The sequence below is a fragment of the Cyprinodon tularosa genome, unplaced genomic scaffold, assembly GCF_016077235.1.
Source record: "Cyprinodon tularosa strain WSP-4 unplaced genomic scaffold, ASM1607723v1 ctg141, whole genome shotgun sequence".
In the NCBI taxonomy this organism is placed as follows: domain Eukaryota; kingdom Metazoa; phylum Chordata; class Actinopteri; order Cyprinodontiformes; family Cyprinodontidae; genus Cyprinodon; species Cyprinodon tularosa.
The window spans coordinates 455,364-470,340 of NW_024038232.1; the positions used below are offsets into that span (position 1 = coordinate 455,364).

At 39.9% G+C, this 14,977-nt stretch overlaps 1 protein-coding gene across 13 annotated transcripts in view; it reads left to right on the top strand.

The window, feature by feature from the left end:
- The first annotated feature begins 3,459 nt into the window (after positions 1-3,459).
- nav1b (neuron navigator 1b) overlaps positions 3,460-14,977 on the top strand; it is a 77,285-nt gene continuing 65,767 nt past the window's right edge. For 7 of the 13 annotated variants that reach the window (XM_038278472.1, XM_038278474.1, XM_038278475.1 and 4 more), the window contains exons 1-2: positions 3,461-4,245; positions 4,390-4,478. In XM_038278472.1, coding sequence (XP_038134400.1) covers positions 3,485-4,245; positions 4,390-4,478 — 850 coding nt within the window. In that variant the 5' untranslated portion in view covers positions 3,461-3,484. Of the gene's footprint in view, positions 4,246-4,389; positions 4,479-11,680; positions 12,588-14,977 lie in introns of those variants that run through there. The other 6 variants (XM_038278480.1, XM_038278481.1, XM_038278486.1 and 3 more) reach the window with 2 other exon arrangements.

The following is a 14,977-nucleotide window of genomic DNA, read 5'->3' on the forward strand; positions in this document are numbered from 1 at the left end:
GGTTTGGCATGTCTGTTTTCTCGGGGGGCGGGCGGGCCTGCTGGGTGGGGGTCCTGTTGGCGGCGCGCCGCTAGTGTGTGGGGGTCCGGGCGGCTCCGGCGGGGGTAGTGTTGGGGGGCCGGTCTGGGCGGGCTGGCTGCGCTGGCTGGGTATTCGGGTGGGTTTTCCCTCCTGGAGGCATGGCGGGGCTGCTCTGTTCCCGCTGATCGCGGCGGGTGGGGCTGCGGGGCGGGTGGGGGCCTGGAGCGGCTATGGCCGGCGCGTGGTGGGGGGCCGGGGCGGCGGAGCTGCTCTGGCCGCGTGTCAGGGCCTGGTGCGGGCGGCGGGGGGGGGCGGCGGACGTGGCTGGGCTGCTTTGGCTTCGTCCGGTGGGGGGGCGGCGCGGTTCGCTCCGCTCTGGCTTTGTGCTGCCCCTCGGGCTGCTGGGGGGGGGGTGGTTGCGCCGGCTGCGGTCTGCTCTTCTTGCGGTTTTGCGCCGGGCGGCTTTTCTGCTCTCGGGCTGATTCTGTGCGCGGTGTGTTTCGTTGCGCGCTGTTGGCATCGGTCTTGGTGGGGTGGGGCTGCGCTTTTGGCCGGGGGGGCGTTTTGGGGGGGTCCCGCGGCGCTCGCGGCCGGTTCGCGGCGGATGCGCATGGGCCCCGGCCGGGGGCGGGGCCGCCTGAGTGTTTTCCTGGGTGGTGCGGTCGCGGTGGGTGTTGCGGCCGGTCGCCGGGGCTTGGTGCTGGGGGGCGGGGCGTGTTTCGGTGCTCTGTGGGGCAGGGGCGTTTCGGTCGGCGCCGTGGGGGGGCTGGTGTTCGGTGCCCGGCCCTACTTCGGGGTGGCCGGCTGCCGGCGGGGCCCGCGGACTCGTCCCCGCGGCTCCCCGGGGCGCCGTCATGGCGGTGGCTGGGGGGCTTCTTCGTGGCTGTCTCTCCTCCTGCCTTGGTGGGGTCTGGTTTCCGGGGCTGGCCCCGCCTTGGTGCCTTCGCTTCTGGGGTCCCCTTGGGCGCCTGGGGCTTTGGGTCTCCCGGCGCTGGACTCAGTGCTCTGGGGGGTGTGCCTCTCCGGCTCTCCACAACCACTATTGAGCATTTTTTCTATGGTTAAAACTTTACATGCACAAGTTCACCCTCACAAACAACTACAGGTGCTAGGCTTCAGGTACTTAGAGATTCACTTCCAAACAGAAACCCCACATTCATATCTTCAGGTAACACAGAGTACATCTCAGACTTAATAATATTACGTTAGCGATAGTTTCAAGGTGTTTGCTTTATTGTATATCTCGTACCATGTTTTTTGGTTGTGCTGTTCTTTTTTTTTTTTGTTTTTTTTTTTTTTCCATCTCATTACAGGTGTTGAAGCAGACTGAAAATGTTTTGTCATTGTCTCCTTCCTATCTCCTCTTTCTTTCATCTTTTGTCCTGTTTTTTTCTTTTTCTTTTTCCTTCTTCTTCTTCTGTTTTTCTGCTCTACTTACATTGCAGTGTCCATATGAACTGTAAAACTCCCTGCATAATTATAATAAAGCAATTTATATACATGAAACAAGTGGAGCAGTATGGCAATTGCCATACCACTACACTTGTGAAAGTAAAATCTGTTGGGCTCCTTTTGGCATCAAGACAATTATTCTTATTGCCACCTTGCCAGACAGGACACTGTAAAAAAAAAAAAAAAAAAAAAAGGAAAGGAAAGGTGTGTTTAATGTCTATTTGATCTACACTTTCATTTTTTATTTGATTAGTTGTCCCAAAATGATACAATCACACACTTCTCTATTATTTGATTAATGATAAATTGGTATTTAAAATGGAAAGTTGAAAGTTAAAAAACAAAAACAAACATAAATCAATCAAAGCACCATTATTTATTTAAAAGGACACCATATGTTTCAACAGCTTTGTCTAATGTTTTCTTGGTCCTATGTCCATATCTCTAGTGTGAAACATGCTGTGAAGGCTGGTGGCAGACTGACACCAATTGGCATGTGCAGCAGGGGGACATGCTCCTTTTAGGCCATGCCAACACTGTTATAGCAGTAGGCAGGAGCTCTCCATTGCAGAGATAATGGTGAAGGCTTTGGTGGTCCTACAGCTCCACTCTCTTCTATTCAGTCATTTAACTATTAAATAGTAAAATCTGAAGAAAATCATAGCAAATTATCACATAGTCCAGTATGTCAACTCAATCTACATTAGTATTCAACATTCGGTTTTCTCTTTAACTTGAATTTTATCCACACAGGTTAAAAACAAAAAAAAAATCTCCAAAAAATGTCTATTTAGCAAATTGTAAGCAACATTACAGTTGATTATAAAATATTTTCAGAATGCATTATGCCTGTCAGTAATTCCACAGTACGTGAAAAGATACGCACATACACAAAGCTTTTCTATCAACAATGAGGTTCCAGGTATGAACTTTTTTTTTTTTCTCTTAAGGGGGTGTTTTTTTAAGTGGTGAAGAAAGAGAACTGATTATGTTGTGCAACCACCTGGAAGCAGTCATCTAATGTGTCATAAGTACATTTTTTCCATTGAGGGAAGTTTATATTTATATGTAGAACATAGCAGTTGTACTAACACAGACACTCTGATTATTACTTTTGCTAAAAAAAATTATTGTTTTTGGCATGGCAGTGTGGGAGAGGCAGAAAATACATCCTATGTTTGAATCAAAACTTATGCACTTCTGTTGCATGTCATCCACCTTTCTCTATCCATCTACTTCTTGTCTTCTTGGAGTGTTAAATAAAAGGCAACAAAGGTGATTTTTTGTTGATCATTTATAGGCAGATTAATTATTTATATGTATTTGTTTAGATAACACTGACTACAAATGACTCATCACTTAGATGAATTATATATCTGCCAAAGACATCAACACCTTTGACACAACCAGAAAGAATAAATTGACTACCAAGGTGTTTTACACACATTGAAAAACGAACTGAAAAAACGTATTACTTTTAAAGCAATGCTTTAAGATTATAGTTTCAAACAGCAGCTATTCTAGCTTCTTTTGTGGTTTGGCTGAGCTACAGTGCTATTGCTTATATTTAAACACTGTAACTAACCAAAACTTAGGTGTTAACATTTTATCTTTATTGTCCAGCAAACATTTATTTGGCAGCTTTGATGAGTGGATCCCAATGACAGTAGGATAGACTTTTGCTGCAGATTTACTTAACTATAAACTTTATCTAGTCTAAAGCTGCTACATTCTTCCAGTGCCAAAAGAGGGAGCTCCAGTCTTAACAGCCTTCCCCCTTAAGTGCTAATGGATGCCAAGAGCATTGATTCTGATTTTAAGCATCACATAAGCATCACATTTTTGCTGCTTCTTTTAATGATTGTTCCTTTGCTATGGTAATCACATTTCTGAACAGGGTGAGATTTGTTGCCTTTGTTTGTCCAATGCACTTGTTGTTCCTGTCCTTATCCAATTAATTTTTTCTTATCTTAGATTTCATCCCTGGGACACACACTAACTTCTTCTAACCATGAGCAATGGAGCCAACATCAAACTTCTACCTCAGAGCCAGAGTGATGCAGGCGTCAGTTCAAGTCTCCCTTTGCCTCAGACCATGATGCCTCTGCCAAAGATGGATTCCAAACAGTACAGCGGCCTCCCCATTCCCGCAGTGCAGTATCAGCTGACTGCCAGACGACTACCTACATACTTTTCATCATCTGCTTCCTCTGGTCCAGCAAACATGGTGAAAGACAAACCTTTAAAAGCAAACATACAACATCAAAAGACTAGCATGTATTCTAACAGAGGCCCTGCTGCTACAGAACGAACCAATGGGACATGTTCGGCATACAGCAGCCCTCAAATACCAAAGAGGGACATTCCTCGTTCCAAAGACACGTTGGACCTCAGAAACAGTGCATTGACGCATAAGGCTTTAAGAGATCTCCAGTTAAGGAGACACACAAACAAGAACTGGACCTTTGGAAAGAGTCGTCTAAGGAGTCTTGACAATGCACGAGATGGCAATACTTTACAAAGGCTTTCATCTAATTATCACTCAGGCCAAGAACGAGGAAGCCTTCTTTATACCAAAGGCACAAAAGGGAATGAAAAATCCTGTCCATCTTCTTTTGGACTGGAACACTTCCAAAGAGAAGTAAGGAACATCTCAAACCAGGACATGGGAGCTTTTCCTGGAAGGAATTCCTACCAGAGGTTTAATATGAAGCGGAGAGGTAGTGAGCCAGGAAAAATCAACATGGCTGCTGTTGCTCCATTTAGGTTCAGGTGAGGACAGTGTTTCACCTTTTTCAGTTAAAACTATATGCAGATAACTTAATTTTCTTCTGACAACAAGAAAAAATCTCTTTATTGATATTTACTCTCTATTTGGCCTTAAAAACTGTTTCCTAAATGTATACTTGACTTTAGGTTTCAAGTCAATGAAGACAAAGATGCTGCACTTGATGATCTAAGTGACTGTTCCTCTGATTCTATGGAGGTCTGCTGTGATGATTTAGGTGAGTCTGCAGCGCTACACCTTTATATTGGGCCTCTCAATATAAAATTTTCTCTGCCCAGATGTAATGTGTCTTTTAGGTCTTTTAATATTAACGTTGCAACGTTACATCCTGCCCCTGTATATATATATATATATATATATATATATATATATATATATATATATATATATATATATATATATATATATATATATATATATATTATCATATATATATATGTGTATACATAGAGAAAGAGGGAGAGTTAGGGAGATAGACTTAAATTAAAGATTAAACTAAAACATTCGTGCATCAAGCTCTGATATTATTGTTAGAATTACCCAGAGATGGGAAGTAACAAAGTACAAATACTTCGTTACTGTACTCAAGTAGATTTTTCTGATATTTTTACTTTACTTTACTACTTATTTTTATGGCGACTTTTTACTTCTACTCCTTACATTTTTACACAAATATCTGTACTTTCTACTCCTTACATTTTAAAAATTGTCTCGTTACTTTAGTTTTGAATCATTTCAATGGAGTTACCGTTATTATTTTTCACGTCATCAATACCAAATTCAATCTAATTGGATGGGAATCTACGTTGCATTTCACGCACCACTACAAGATGAATCGACAGATTCGGCGGTATTCATTGGCGGCAAATCATTGCAGCTTGGTGGCGGTGGCGTTAGCATAGTAGCATGGACGACGAGATGATTGAAAATGAACACAACGGAGATCTAGTCCTATTGGCAGACATCCATTTAAAATGTAGGTAACGGCATGAAAAAAGTGGTTTCTACTTTTACTTTTATACTTTAAGTACATTTACAAGCCTGTACTTTGTTACTTTTACTTAAGTAAAGAAGTTTAATCAGTACTTCCACTTTTACCAGAGTATTTTTTAACACAAGTATCTGTACTTTTACTCAAGTACGGAAAGTGAGTACTTTTGCCATCTCTGGAATTACCTAGGTCAAAATTTAGTCTGTGGCAGGACCTAATTACTGCTTTCAGGCCGATAGGGACAAACTGCCATCGTTACATTTAAGTTACAGTGTTACAGTGTGCTTTTACGTGTGCTGAGGTTGTAATGTGATGAAATGCAAAAATCAAGATCAAATGGGTATATATAATTTTACAAGGTGTTTAGTATTATCTATAATCTAAAATAAAAAAATAAAATAAGTGAGTCTCTAAAATTAAAAATTCTCCCTCTACTAGGTTGGGCTTTTTCTGTGCTTCTTTATAAACTACCTAAAGAAGTTTATAAAACAGAACACACTTCACTTAGAACTGTCATTTGGTTATGGACAACACAGTTTTTCCATTTGTTTTTATTGAATCCTGTAACACCCAAACTTTTACAAGGCTGACTGCTTACTGTTCAATGCCACAGTTTTTTTAGGGACAATTTTTTTTTGACAGTTTTTCCTTTTTTAAGTCTTTCTCAGACACATAGCCATGCGCCTTTTTTGTCCATCAGAATTTCCTAAAATACTCCGTTCCTTTTAGGCTGTTAAATCACACATTTACCCAAAACAAAGGCACTCTTTATGCCCTCAAAACCCTCTCTGCTGTTTTGATGGCTATTGCATTAATTTCCTGTCTGTTATATCTCTATTTTATTTTTATTTTAATGTTAGGGCTGTGAAAAAAAAGGAAGATAACCATGCTCGTTTTAATTTTCCACCTCATTCAATTCAAAAATTCTTTAATCAAATTCAAATTACCTTTCCCTTTTCAAGGATCTATGCAAGCAGTTCCAAAGAGAAAAAAAATGTGGGCCGTTTGAGCAGTGATACAGACATGACCACAGTGTTTCAGGATAAAGCTTATGTATTAATTTTAGTATACATATCTCATAGAGTGAGGTCAGTTCCATTGACCCTCTCTACTGTTTTGATGACTCCTTTAATAATTTCCTCACAGCCAGGGTTTTATTGCCATACCACTATTTAATTCCTATGAAAAGGATGCTCTGTTATACTGTATGTCTCATTAATATTAAGGAAAGTTAAATTACAAATGTGGCCCTGTCTTTGTGAGTACTATTCTATTAGAACAGTGTTCAAAATTGCTTAAACCAGCTACATCTGAGCTGATTTATATCTTTCTAGGTGTATGATTATGTCACCAAATAAATGTCCTCACACAACAGTTTTAGAAGTTAAAGGTAATATTAGTGAACTGGCATACAGTTATGGACTCCTGTGCAGCAGCCTTGATCTGGTGATTTGCATGATGGTGCTTTTTTGTTTATGAATAGACCTACATACAGTCTGGAAACTGAAAAGGAGTGAAGTGAAAAATATTACATTTCTCAATAAACAATACATTTAGGTCATTTTGTATTATAACACAGTTAGCAGACTAAGCTGTATTTTCTAACTCCTGTTAAAATGAATGTTTCCATGCTTATGGTAATAATTAAATTTAAATTAAATTAAGTTTATTCATGTAGCGCCAATTCACAACATATGTCATCTCAAGGCATTTTAAGGGATAATTCACCCAGATCATGCAGTCATATCGGTACAAATTTTCCTATCTCAGGAAAACCAGCTGATTGCATTGACTCACTGGCTTGACAGCAGTCCCTCCACTGAAAAAATTCCCATCAGAACAATTTTACTGACATGTCTGTTAAATGAATGTTCCTGATTACCTCATCACTTTACTCTGAGTGACATGACATCCTAATTATCTTAATGATTGAGAAACAACACCCTCTTCTGTCCCATGGGAGAGGGCAGACCAACAAATGACCTGTCTTGCGAAATACGTTAGACAGCTTAAAGGCTAAGTGAAAGACTATTTGGATTGGAGGATTGGTTTTAGTGTCTCAAACTAAGAGCCTTTTCTTGACAGTTGATGTTAGAGATGCTTCTTGGCTAACCATCAATCTGTTGCGAGCTGTGAAGTATTTTTTTTTTAGGTTAAATAGGAGCTTTTTATCTTTTGTTCCAAAGCCCAAAGTACACTCAGACATAATGTATCACTTAGAAGATGAAGATTCGTTTTTATAGTCAGAGTTTTCAGTTATGTTAAGTAATCTCAGACTTTACTTCGATCCCTAATTTTCAGTGACTGAGTTAGGAAACATTCTTCTTACTGATGCAATGCTCAACATTTTCTATAAAAAGTGTTTCCTAAAGCTAAACCATCTTTCAGTGACTGTTTTGTTTACAAATTCTATAATCATGCATAGTAACACCTATATAGTATGTAAATGTATGCATAAAAAAAACATATAATAAAGTGAAAACATTATGTTGAAAGTCCTAGCAAAAACAAGTTTATTAATCAAGTTTTAAGTTCTTAGATGCTAATAAATCCAGATGACATTGAAAACCGATTTAAACAAGACCAGTTATCCCAATTAAAACCTCCAAATCCACTAACAAGAACTGTGTGATCAACAGAATCTGAGTATAAATAGAACCCTAATGCAATGAAATGTGACTCCACTTGAAATCAATCATAAACAGTTTATAAAGCACTTAAAATCCACCACTTAAACCTAAGTACTTAATGTTAGGTTTCAGCTTGTCCATACCAGTTCTGAGGCCTGATTTTTCCATGTGTGTATTATTTCATACATGGAAATTAACCATGTAAGAGATAATAATTCTAAAGTTTGTTTCTTTTTCTTTCATTTATGACAGCTTATTCCACATTGCTCAACATATATTTATCCCCAAATTATCCAATTTTTTAAAATCATGTAGACCTTTAGATAATAATAGAGGTACATATCACTGCAAAAACAATCCAGAAATAAGTAAAAAATGGCTTAAATTAAGTATATTTAGCCTTAATTTGAGCAGGTAAATAAGATGATTTGCCAATGGAATGAGTATTTTTACTCTTAAAATAAGATAGTTAGATAAGATTTACTTGAAATAAGACGATAAAATAGTTTTTTCTTATTTTAAAAGGAAATTGTCTTGTTCCATTGGCAAAGTGTCTTACTTACCTCCTCAAATCAAGGAAAAACACACTTATTTTAAGAAAAAATAACTTATTGAGATTTCTTTTTTTTGCAGTGAAGACACACTGGCTGAATGTCTGGTTTTGTTTCTTTCCTGCAAAATCAAATTGAGATAAAATCTGAATTATTTATACCTTTAGGCTTCCAAACTCCTATAACTAAGACCACATTTCCATTTTTTTCTTTGAGGTTTTCCCCCTTTAGAGCACATGTGGAGGTCTATCTAATGTTACCGAGTTCATTACATCATAGCAGCTGAGTTGGAAAAAAATGTTCACATCTGCTGAGCAGGGAAATGCAATACACAGCAGACAGCTGTGTAACTGTGTGTGTGTGTACATGCACAGATGCTCCAGGGTCACGTGGAAGCCCAACTGGAGAACATAAATCAGACCCAAATTTGTTAGAAATCTAAAAACCAACCCCACCCTTCCCTCCTTTGGCTTGGCTACAACTGAGATTTACCACTTTAACTGAATAAGCACAACTTTATGCTTAAAGATATATTAAACCCTGAAAACAAAAATAAGGACGACACTTTATTTTGAAAGGTTTTGAATTGTGTCTGTTGTATTAAAGTGACATATGTATTTTATTGGCATTTTTTATTTGTTATGTATTAACCTGACACAGTGTCTCTGAAATTAGTGGTTTGTGTAAATTTTCTTTGCCTAAACAAATGTTGATGATGTTAAACCTTGTGTTTAATGAATCAATCTTGCTTTTAAGAACAATTTTACAAATTGTAAAATTGCTGCTGCATGGTTATAAAGAATTAAGGTAGTAACTTGTTAGTACTAGGACTACAGTTAATTGCTAGTTGAGTATTTGCCATTGAGGAAAATAAGCATGTCTTTTTTTCTGATGTACATTTTATGCATAAAACCAGCCTGAGGTTTGCTGCAATGTATTTAGTATTTCCCACCATCTGAAACAAACAGTTATTCATTGCTTAAATTAATGCAAAGTCATCTATGGTGATCTTGAGTCAGCTGGAGAGTGAACCCGTGATGATGAGGACTAAGTCTTTGCATTGTTTGCACACACTAATGGCCAGATTACAAAGTTAGTGGAGCACAAGCAACCGCCAGGCCTTTAAAAACCAAATAAAGAGGGCAGTGGAGTGTTGAATCCTAAAGTGAGAGTTGGAAAAAAAAAAATAAAAAAAAAAGCTGAAGAGGTCCTCTCTGGGCATGGGTCGATAAAAATCACATGGTTCTAGAAGATTTAGCGTGGTGTTATTTCAATATAAAAGGCATTATTGAACTAAGGAACTGAATTTTCTAGCAGTACAGAAATGGGTGTTGTTCAATAGATGAGCTAGGTGTGCAGACAGAATGCAGGCAGCCATAGTAGGAGATAGGAGCAATGACAGTTTATTTTGGTTCACAGGCACACAGGGAAGGAAGGCGTCTCTGGAAGCTAGGGCAGTTTGAGGAGGAAGGCAAGCTCTCTGCAGCAGCTAGAGATTATCAAGGTGGGTGGTATGGCTTGGTAGCTGGAGACTGGTTTGGAGCTGGATCCTGGGTAGACAGAGCACAGGTTGGATCCATATAAACAATCCCAAAGCTGAAGTGATTATTTCCACAAGGGAAAGAAGTTGGCACATCTACCAAATAACAGTGACCATCATGCAGTGAGCACACAAGAGGCCAGGCTTTAAATATTGCTCCAGATGAAGATCAGTCTCAGGTGTGTGCAGCCAGCTCCTCCCAAGCCACACCTATGAGAGAGAGGGAACACAACCTAAACTGTACCTAAAAAAGCTCAGAAACCACATGCTTTTTAATACTAAATCCAGAATAGAGAACTTGAAGACTACAAGAGAAGGCTGTCTGTTTCCATTGAGCAGCCTTGCATTTGAATAGCAATGTTGAATTATCCTCTGCCCTTTGGCAGACTATATATATATATATATATATATATATATATATATATATATATATATATATACACACATACTGTATAATATAGACAAAAATCATGATATATATCATGATTTTCGGCTATAAGATTGATGTTTGACTTCCTAATATTGTATTTTTTTTTCTTTATTTTTTGTCTATTTTTTTCTTTTTATAAATAAATAAATAAATCATAAAATAAATGGGCAGACTCAAACAGCAAACAACATAAATTCTGAAGAAAATATACAGCACTTGATTTTTTTATCTATACATTTAATTTTGAATCCTGGATAAAATATCGCAATATACAGTGATATTGCAATATTGTGATAATGTCTTATAGTGAACCAAGTATCTTGACACATATCGTATCACAACACAAGTCAATACTCAGCACTAATATATACTATATATATATATATATATATTAAAAATAAAACATTTTACAAGAATAAAGCAAATAATTCCCAGTGCAGTTGAAACCTTTAAACTTGTTTTTTAGGTAAACATATCTTACTCTCTGTCTCTGTGTAAATGCATTCCAAATGAAAAGAAAAGTTTTCCAAGGTGTGGTTTTGGGGAGGACTTGCTTACGCTGGCACATCTTGTCATTCACTCAGCCTGCTGTGGTCTGTCTCGTTTGGGAAGCTGCAGTCATTTAGTTACAGTGTGTATATAGAAAACAGCTGGGCTACACAGCAGAATGGGTCAGAAGATGATTTATCTGGTTGGAATTCTGGAATAGATATCACAGGGGTGCTCAGATAAGATCAAGAGATCATCTAGATGCTGCAGTAGTTAGAATGTTTTAAATAATGACAACGATTATCATGTACTTTTTAGATATACATCTAAATTTATATTTCTTTCCTTACAAATAATACCCATAATCTGATTCTCTCATCAGAGGTATCGAACAGTGAACCCTAGAGGTGAAGAGGGGGAGGGGAAGAACAAAGGAATCACAGAAAATGGTGGGAAAACATGATGGGTTAGAAAATGATGAATGCTAATCATAGAATCAGCTCTGTCGTTGGTCAGTTATGTTTAACTTATTCCATTGAGAGGGAATAAAGCATCTTTAAGTCAAAGAAAAAGGACGGGCGGAAGAAGGATGGTAGGAAGGCAGAGGCGAAGGGGAGACAGAAAAGAGCACGGGGGAGGAGGGAGCTCTGTTGCGTTTGCCTCCTCTGTCATTCTGCTGCTGCGCCGTTCAGCAGCAGGAGGGCGTGCAGAAGGGAGGAGAGAGGAAAAAACGGTGGAGAGGAGGACAGAGGGGAAGGAGAGAAAGGGAGCGTCTGGGCAGCACTGCAACTGCAGCAGCCTGTCTGGAAGAAAGAAGGATAGAAAGGGACAGGAGGAAGGGAAAGAAAGCAGAAGATTTGAACTGAAGGGGATATACATGTATGATTCCACACAAGGAGGCGTGTTTCACTAAGGAAGACCATTTTCTCCCTCCTAATGCGTTTTGATAATGGTCTCGTGCAGGAGGCGTGCTTGGAAATAGAGTGAAAGGCAAAAACGAAAATTTGAAGATGGAGAGGACTGACAGCACCAAGGCATACGGCCAAGCAGATGGCAAAGGAGTAGGCATGGCAGCTAAGAGGGCCAAGTCTGGAGTGCCCCAGAGCACACAACGTGGGGAGCTAAAGGTTTATCGGGCAGGCAGTTCTGAGGGCAGGATACCAGTGCCCTCAAATCTTCGCAAGCAGAGGTCGATGACAAATCTGGCTGTCCTCACTGATGCTGAGAAGAAGCTGCATCTATATGAGCCAAAGTGGTGTGATGACATGGCCAAGCCTGGAGCAGGGCAGACCAAGACCAACAAGCCAAAAACCCCAGGCAGTGGCAGCAGTGCCGGTGGGGGTGCCCCCCTTTCTCGAAACCTATCCAAATCTGAACATTCACTGTATCAGGGAAAACCCAAACCTTTCAGTGCCCTGGCTGCTCCTTCTTCCCTGAGCAAGCAGAGCCGCATACCTCGTGGTCCTTTTGCTGAGGTGAAGCCGTTGAGCAAGGCACCTGAGGATGGAAAGTCAGATGATGAAATCCTCTCGAGCAAAGCAAAAGCCATTCCAAAGAAAGCTGGTGCTGGTGCGGAGTCCAGTTGCAAAGGCCAGGGAGAGGAAGGTGGAGATAAGCCATTTCTGAAGGTGGACCCAGAGCTGGTGGTGACAGTGCTAGGAGACCTGGAGCAGCTTCTTTTCAGTCAGATGTTAGGTAAGTACAGCAAAGCCCTGTCAGTTGGTTAGGTGTACTACGAACCAGAGGACCTGATCATGCTATCTGCTCCAATGCACCACGCCCCCTCTCATACAGCAACACGGCACCCCGCTTCTGCAGCAGGTTGACATTTCTCCTTAGCAGGTTTTACGCGGTTCACAAGTGGGAGGGAGAAATGCATCATTGTACTCCTATTGTTTTTTTTTATGCTATTTTTTTCCCCCTAGAAAGATTTTCAGATAGTTGAACACCATCAATCTCCATTGTTCTAACTCATCCAGGATGTTATTTAGATGTCTGATGTTTGAAGGTTGATCATGTGAAACATTCTCACTCACTATCATAACAATATGGGGTGACTGTGTAAAGCTTGGAGGGGTTGGGGGGAGGTTGTGGATTATAACCAGTAGATTGATCATATTTCTGCATGCTTCCAAAAAAACATTGACAAGCCATATTGAGTTCCTTGTTCTTCTCTGGGCATCACAGTTCTGAGGGGTGGTTTACATCATCTCTACCATTGCAGGGCAAAGCCCTGAGCTTTTTAAGTGTAGTTCAGGTATTGGGATGGGCTTCATGAATAATAATAAGATTCTAATTGTTGAAGGTGATGATTAGGATTGTAATGGCTGAATATTTTGTGCTTTGTTTATCTTCGTACAGCAGGGTCTTTTGTATTCTTTCTCAAGTGGAGCATTATCACCTGTAGTCACAGAAGAGAACAAAGCTTTATCTTTGGGAAATCTGCCAGATGTTGTCAACACAAAGCCTACATTCATTAGGGTGATGATCCTCAAAGTCTTTTCTAACATGTTTCAGCTTTAAATTTACTTAGAAACTTGATGCTACGATTAAAACTTTACTTTTAAATAAAAAGCATTCCCCTGAATATAACCAATCAGAGGAATTTTAATATCATTGATCGTCATATTGATATAAGGACGATTTTTAACACCACTTTTTCAGCACAGCATTAGCTCTCAGATATAGCAGCATGTTTTTCCTTCACATTCGTTTTACTTATTAACAACATTAGTACTCTTGCTTTTTAATGAACCCATCTGTTGCAATTCGACATGTTGCCCATGCCTCATTAACCTGAACAGAAATCCATCATTCAAGTATGTCTCAAATTATACAGGTGCTGGTCATAAAATTAGAATATCATGAAAAAGTAGATTGATTTCAGTAATTCCATTTAAAAAGTGAAACTTGTATATTATATTCATACATTACATACAAACTCATATATTTCAGATGTTTATTTTGTTTAATTTTGATGATTACAAATGACAACAAATGAAAATCTCAAATTCATCATATCAGAAAATTAGAATATTACTGAAGACCAATAAAAACAAAGGATTTATAGAAATGTTGGCCAACTGAAAAGTATGAACATGAAAAGTATGAGCATGTACAGCACTCAGTATTTAGTTGGGCCTCCTTTGGCCTGTATTACTGCAGCAATGCGGCGTGGCATGGAGTCGATCAGTCTGTGGCACTGCTCAGGTGTTATGATAGCCCAGGTTGCTCTAATAGTGGCTTTTAGCTCTTCTGAATTGTTGGGTCTGGTGTATTGCATCTTCTTCTTCACAATACCCCATAGATTTTCTATGGGGTTAAGGTCAGGAGAGTTTGCTGGCCAATTAAGAACAGGGATACCATGGTCCTTCAACCAGGTACTGGTAGCTTTGGCACTGTGTGCAGGTGCCAAGTCCTGTTGGAAAATGAAATCTGCATCTCCAAAAAGTTGGTCAGCTGCAGGAAGCATGAAGTGCTCTAAAACTTCCTGGTATGTGGCTGCGTTGACCCTGGACCTCAGAAAACACAATGGACCAACACCAGCAGATGACATGGCACACCAAACCATCACTGACTGTGGAAACTTTACACTGGACTTCAAGCAACGTGGATGAAGTGCCTCTCTTCTTTTCCTCCAGACTCTGGGACCTTGATTTCCAAAGGAAATGCAAAATTTACTTTCATCAGAGAACATGACTTTGGACCACTCACCAGCAGTCCAGTCCTGTTTCTCTTTAGCCCAGGCAAGACGCTTCTGACGCTGTCTGTGGTTCAAGAGTGGCTTGACACAAGGAATGCGACAGCAGAAACCCATGTCTTTCATACGTCTGTGTGTGGTGGTTCTTGAAGCACTCACTCCAGCTGCAGTCCACTCTTTGTGAATCTCCCCCACATTTTTGAATGGGTTTTGTTTCACAATCCTCTCCAGGGTGCGGTTATCTCTCTTGCTTGTACACTTTTTTCGACCACATCTTTTCCTTCCCTTCGCCTCTCTATTAATGTGCTTGGACACTGAGCTCTGTGAACAGCCAGCCTCTTTAGCGATGACCTTTTGTGTCTTGCCCTCCTTGTGCAAGGTGTCG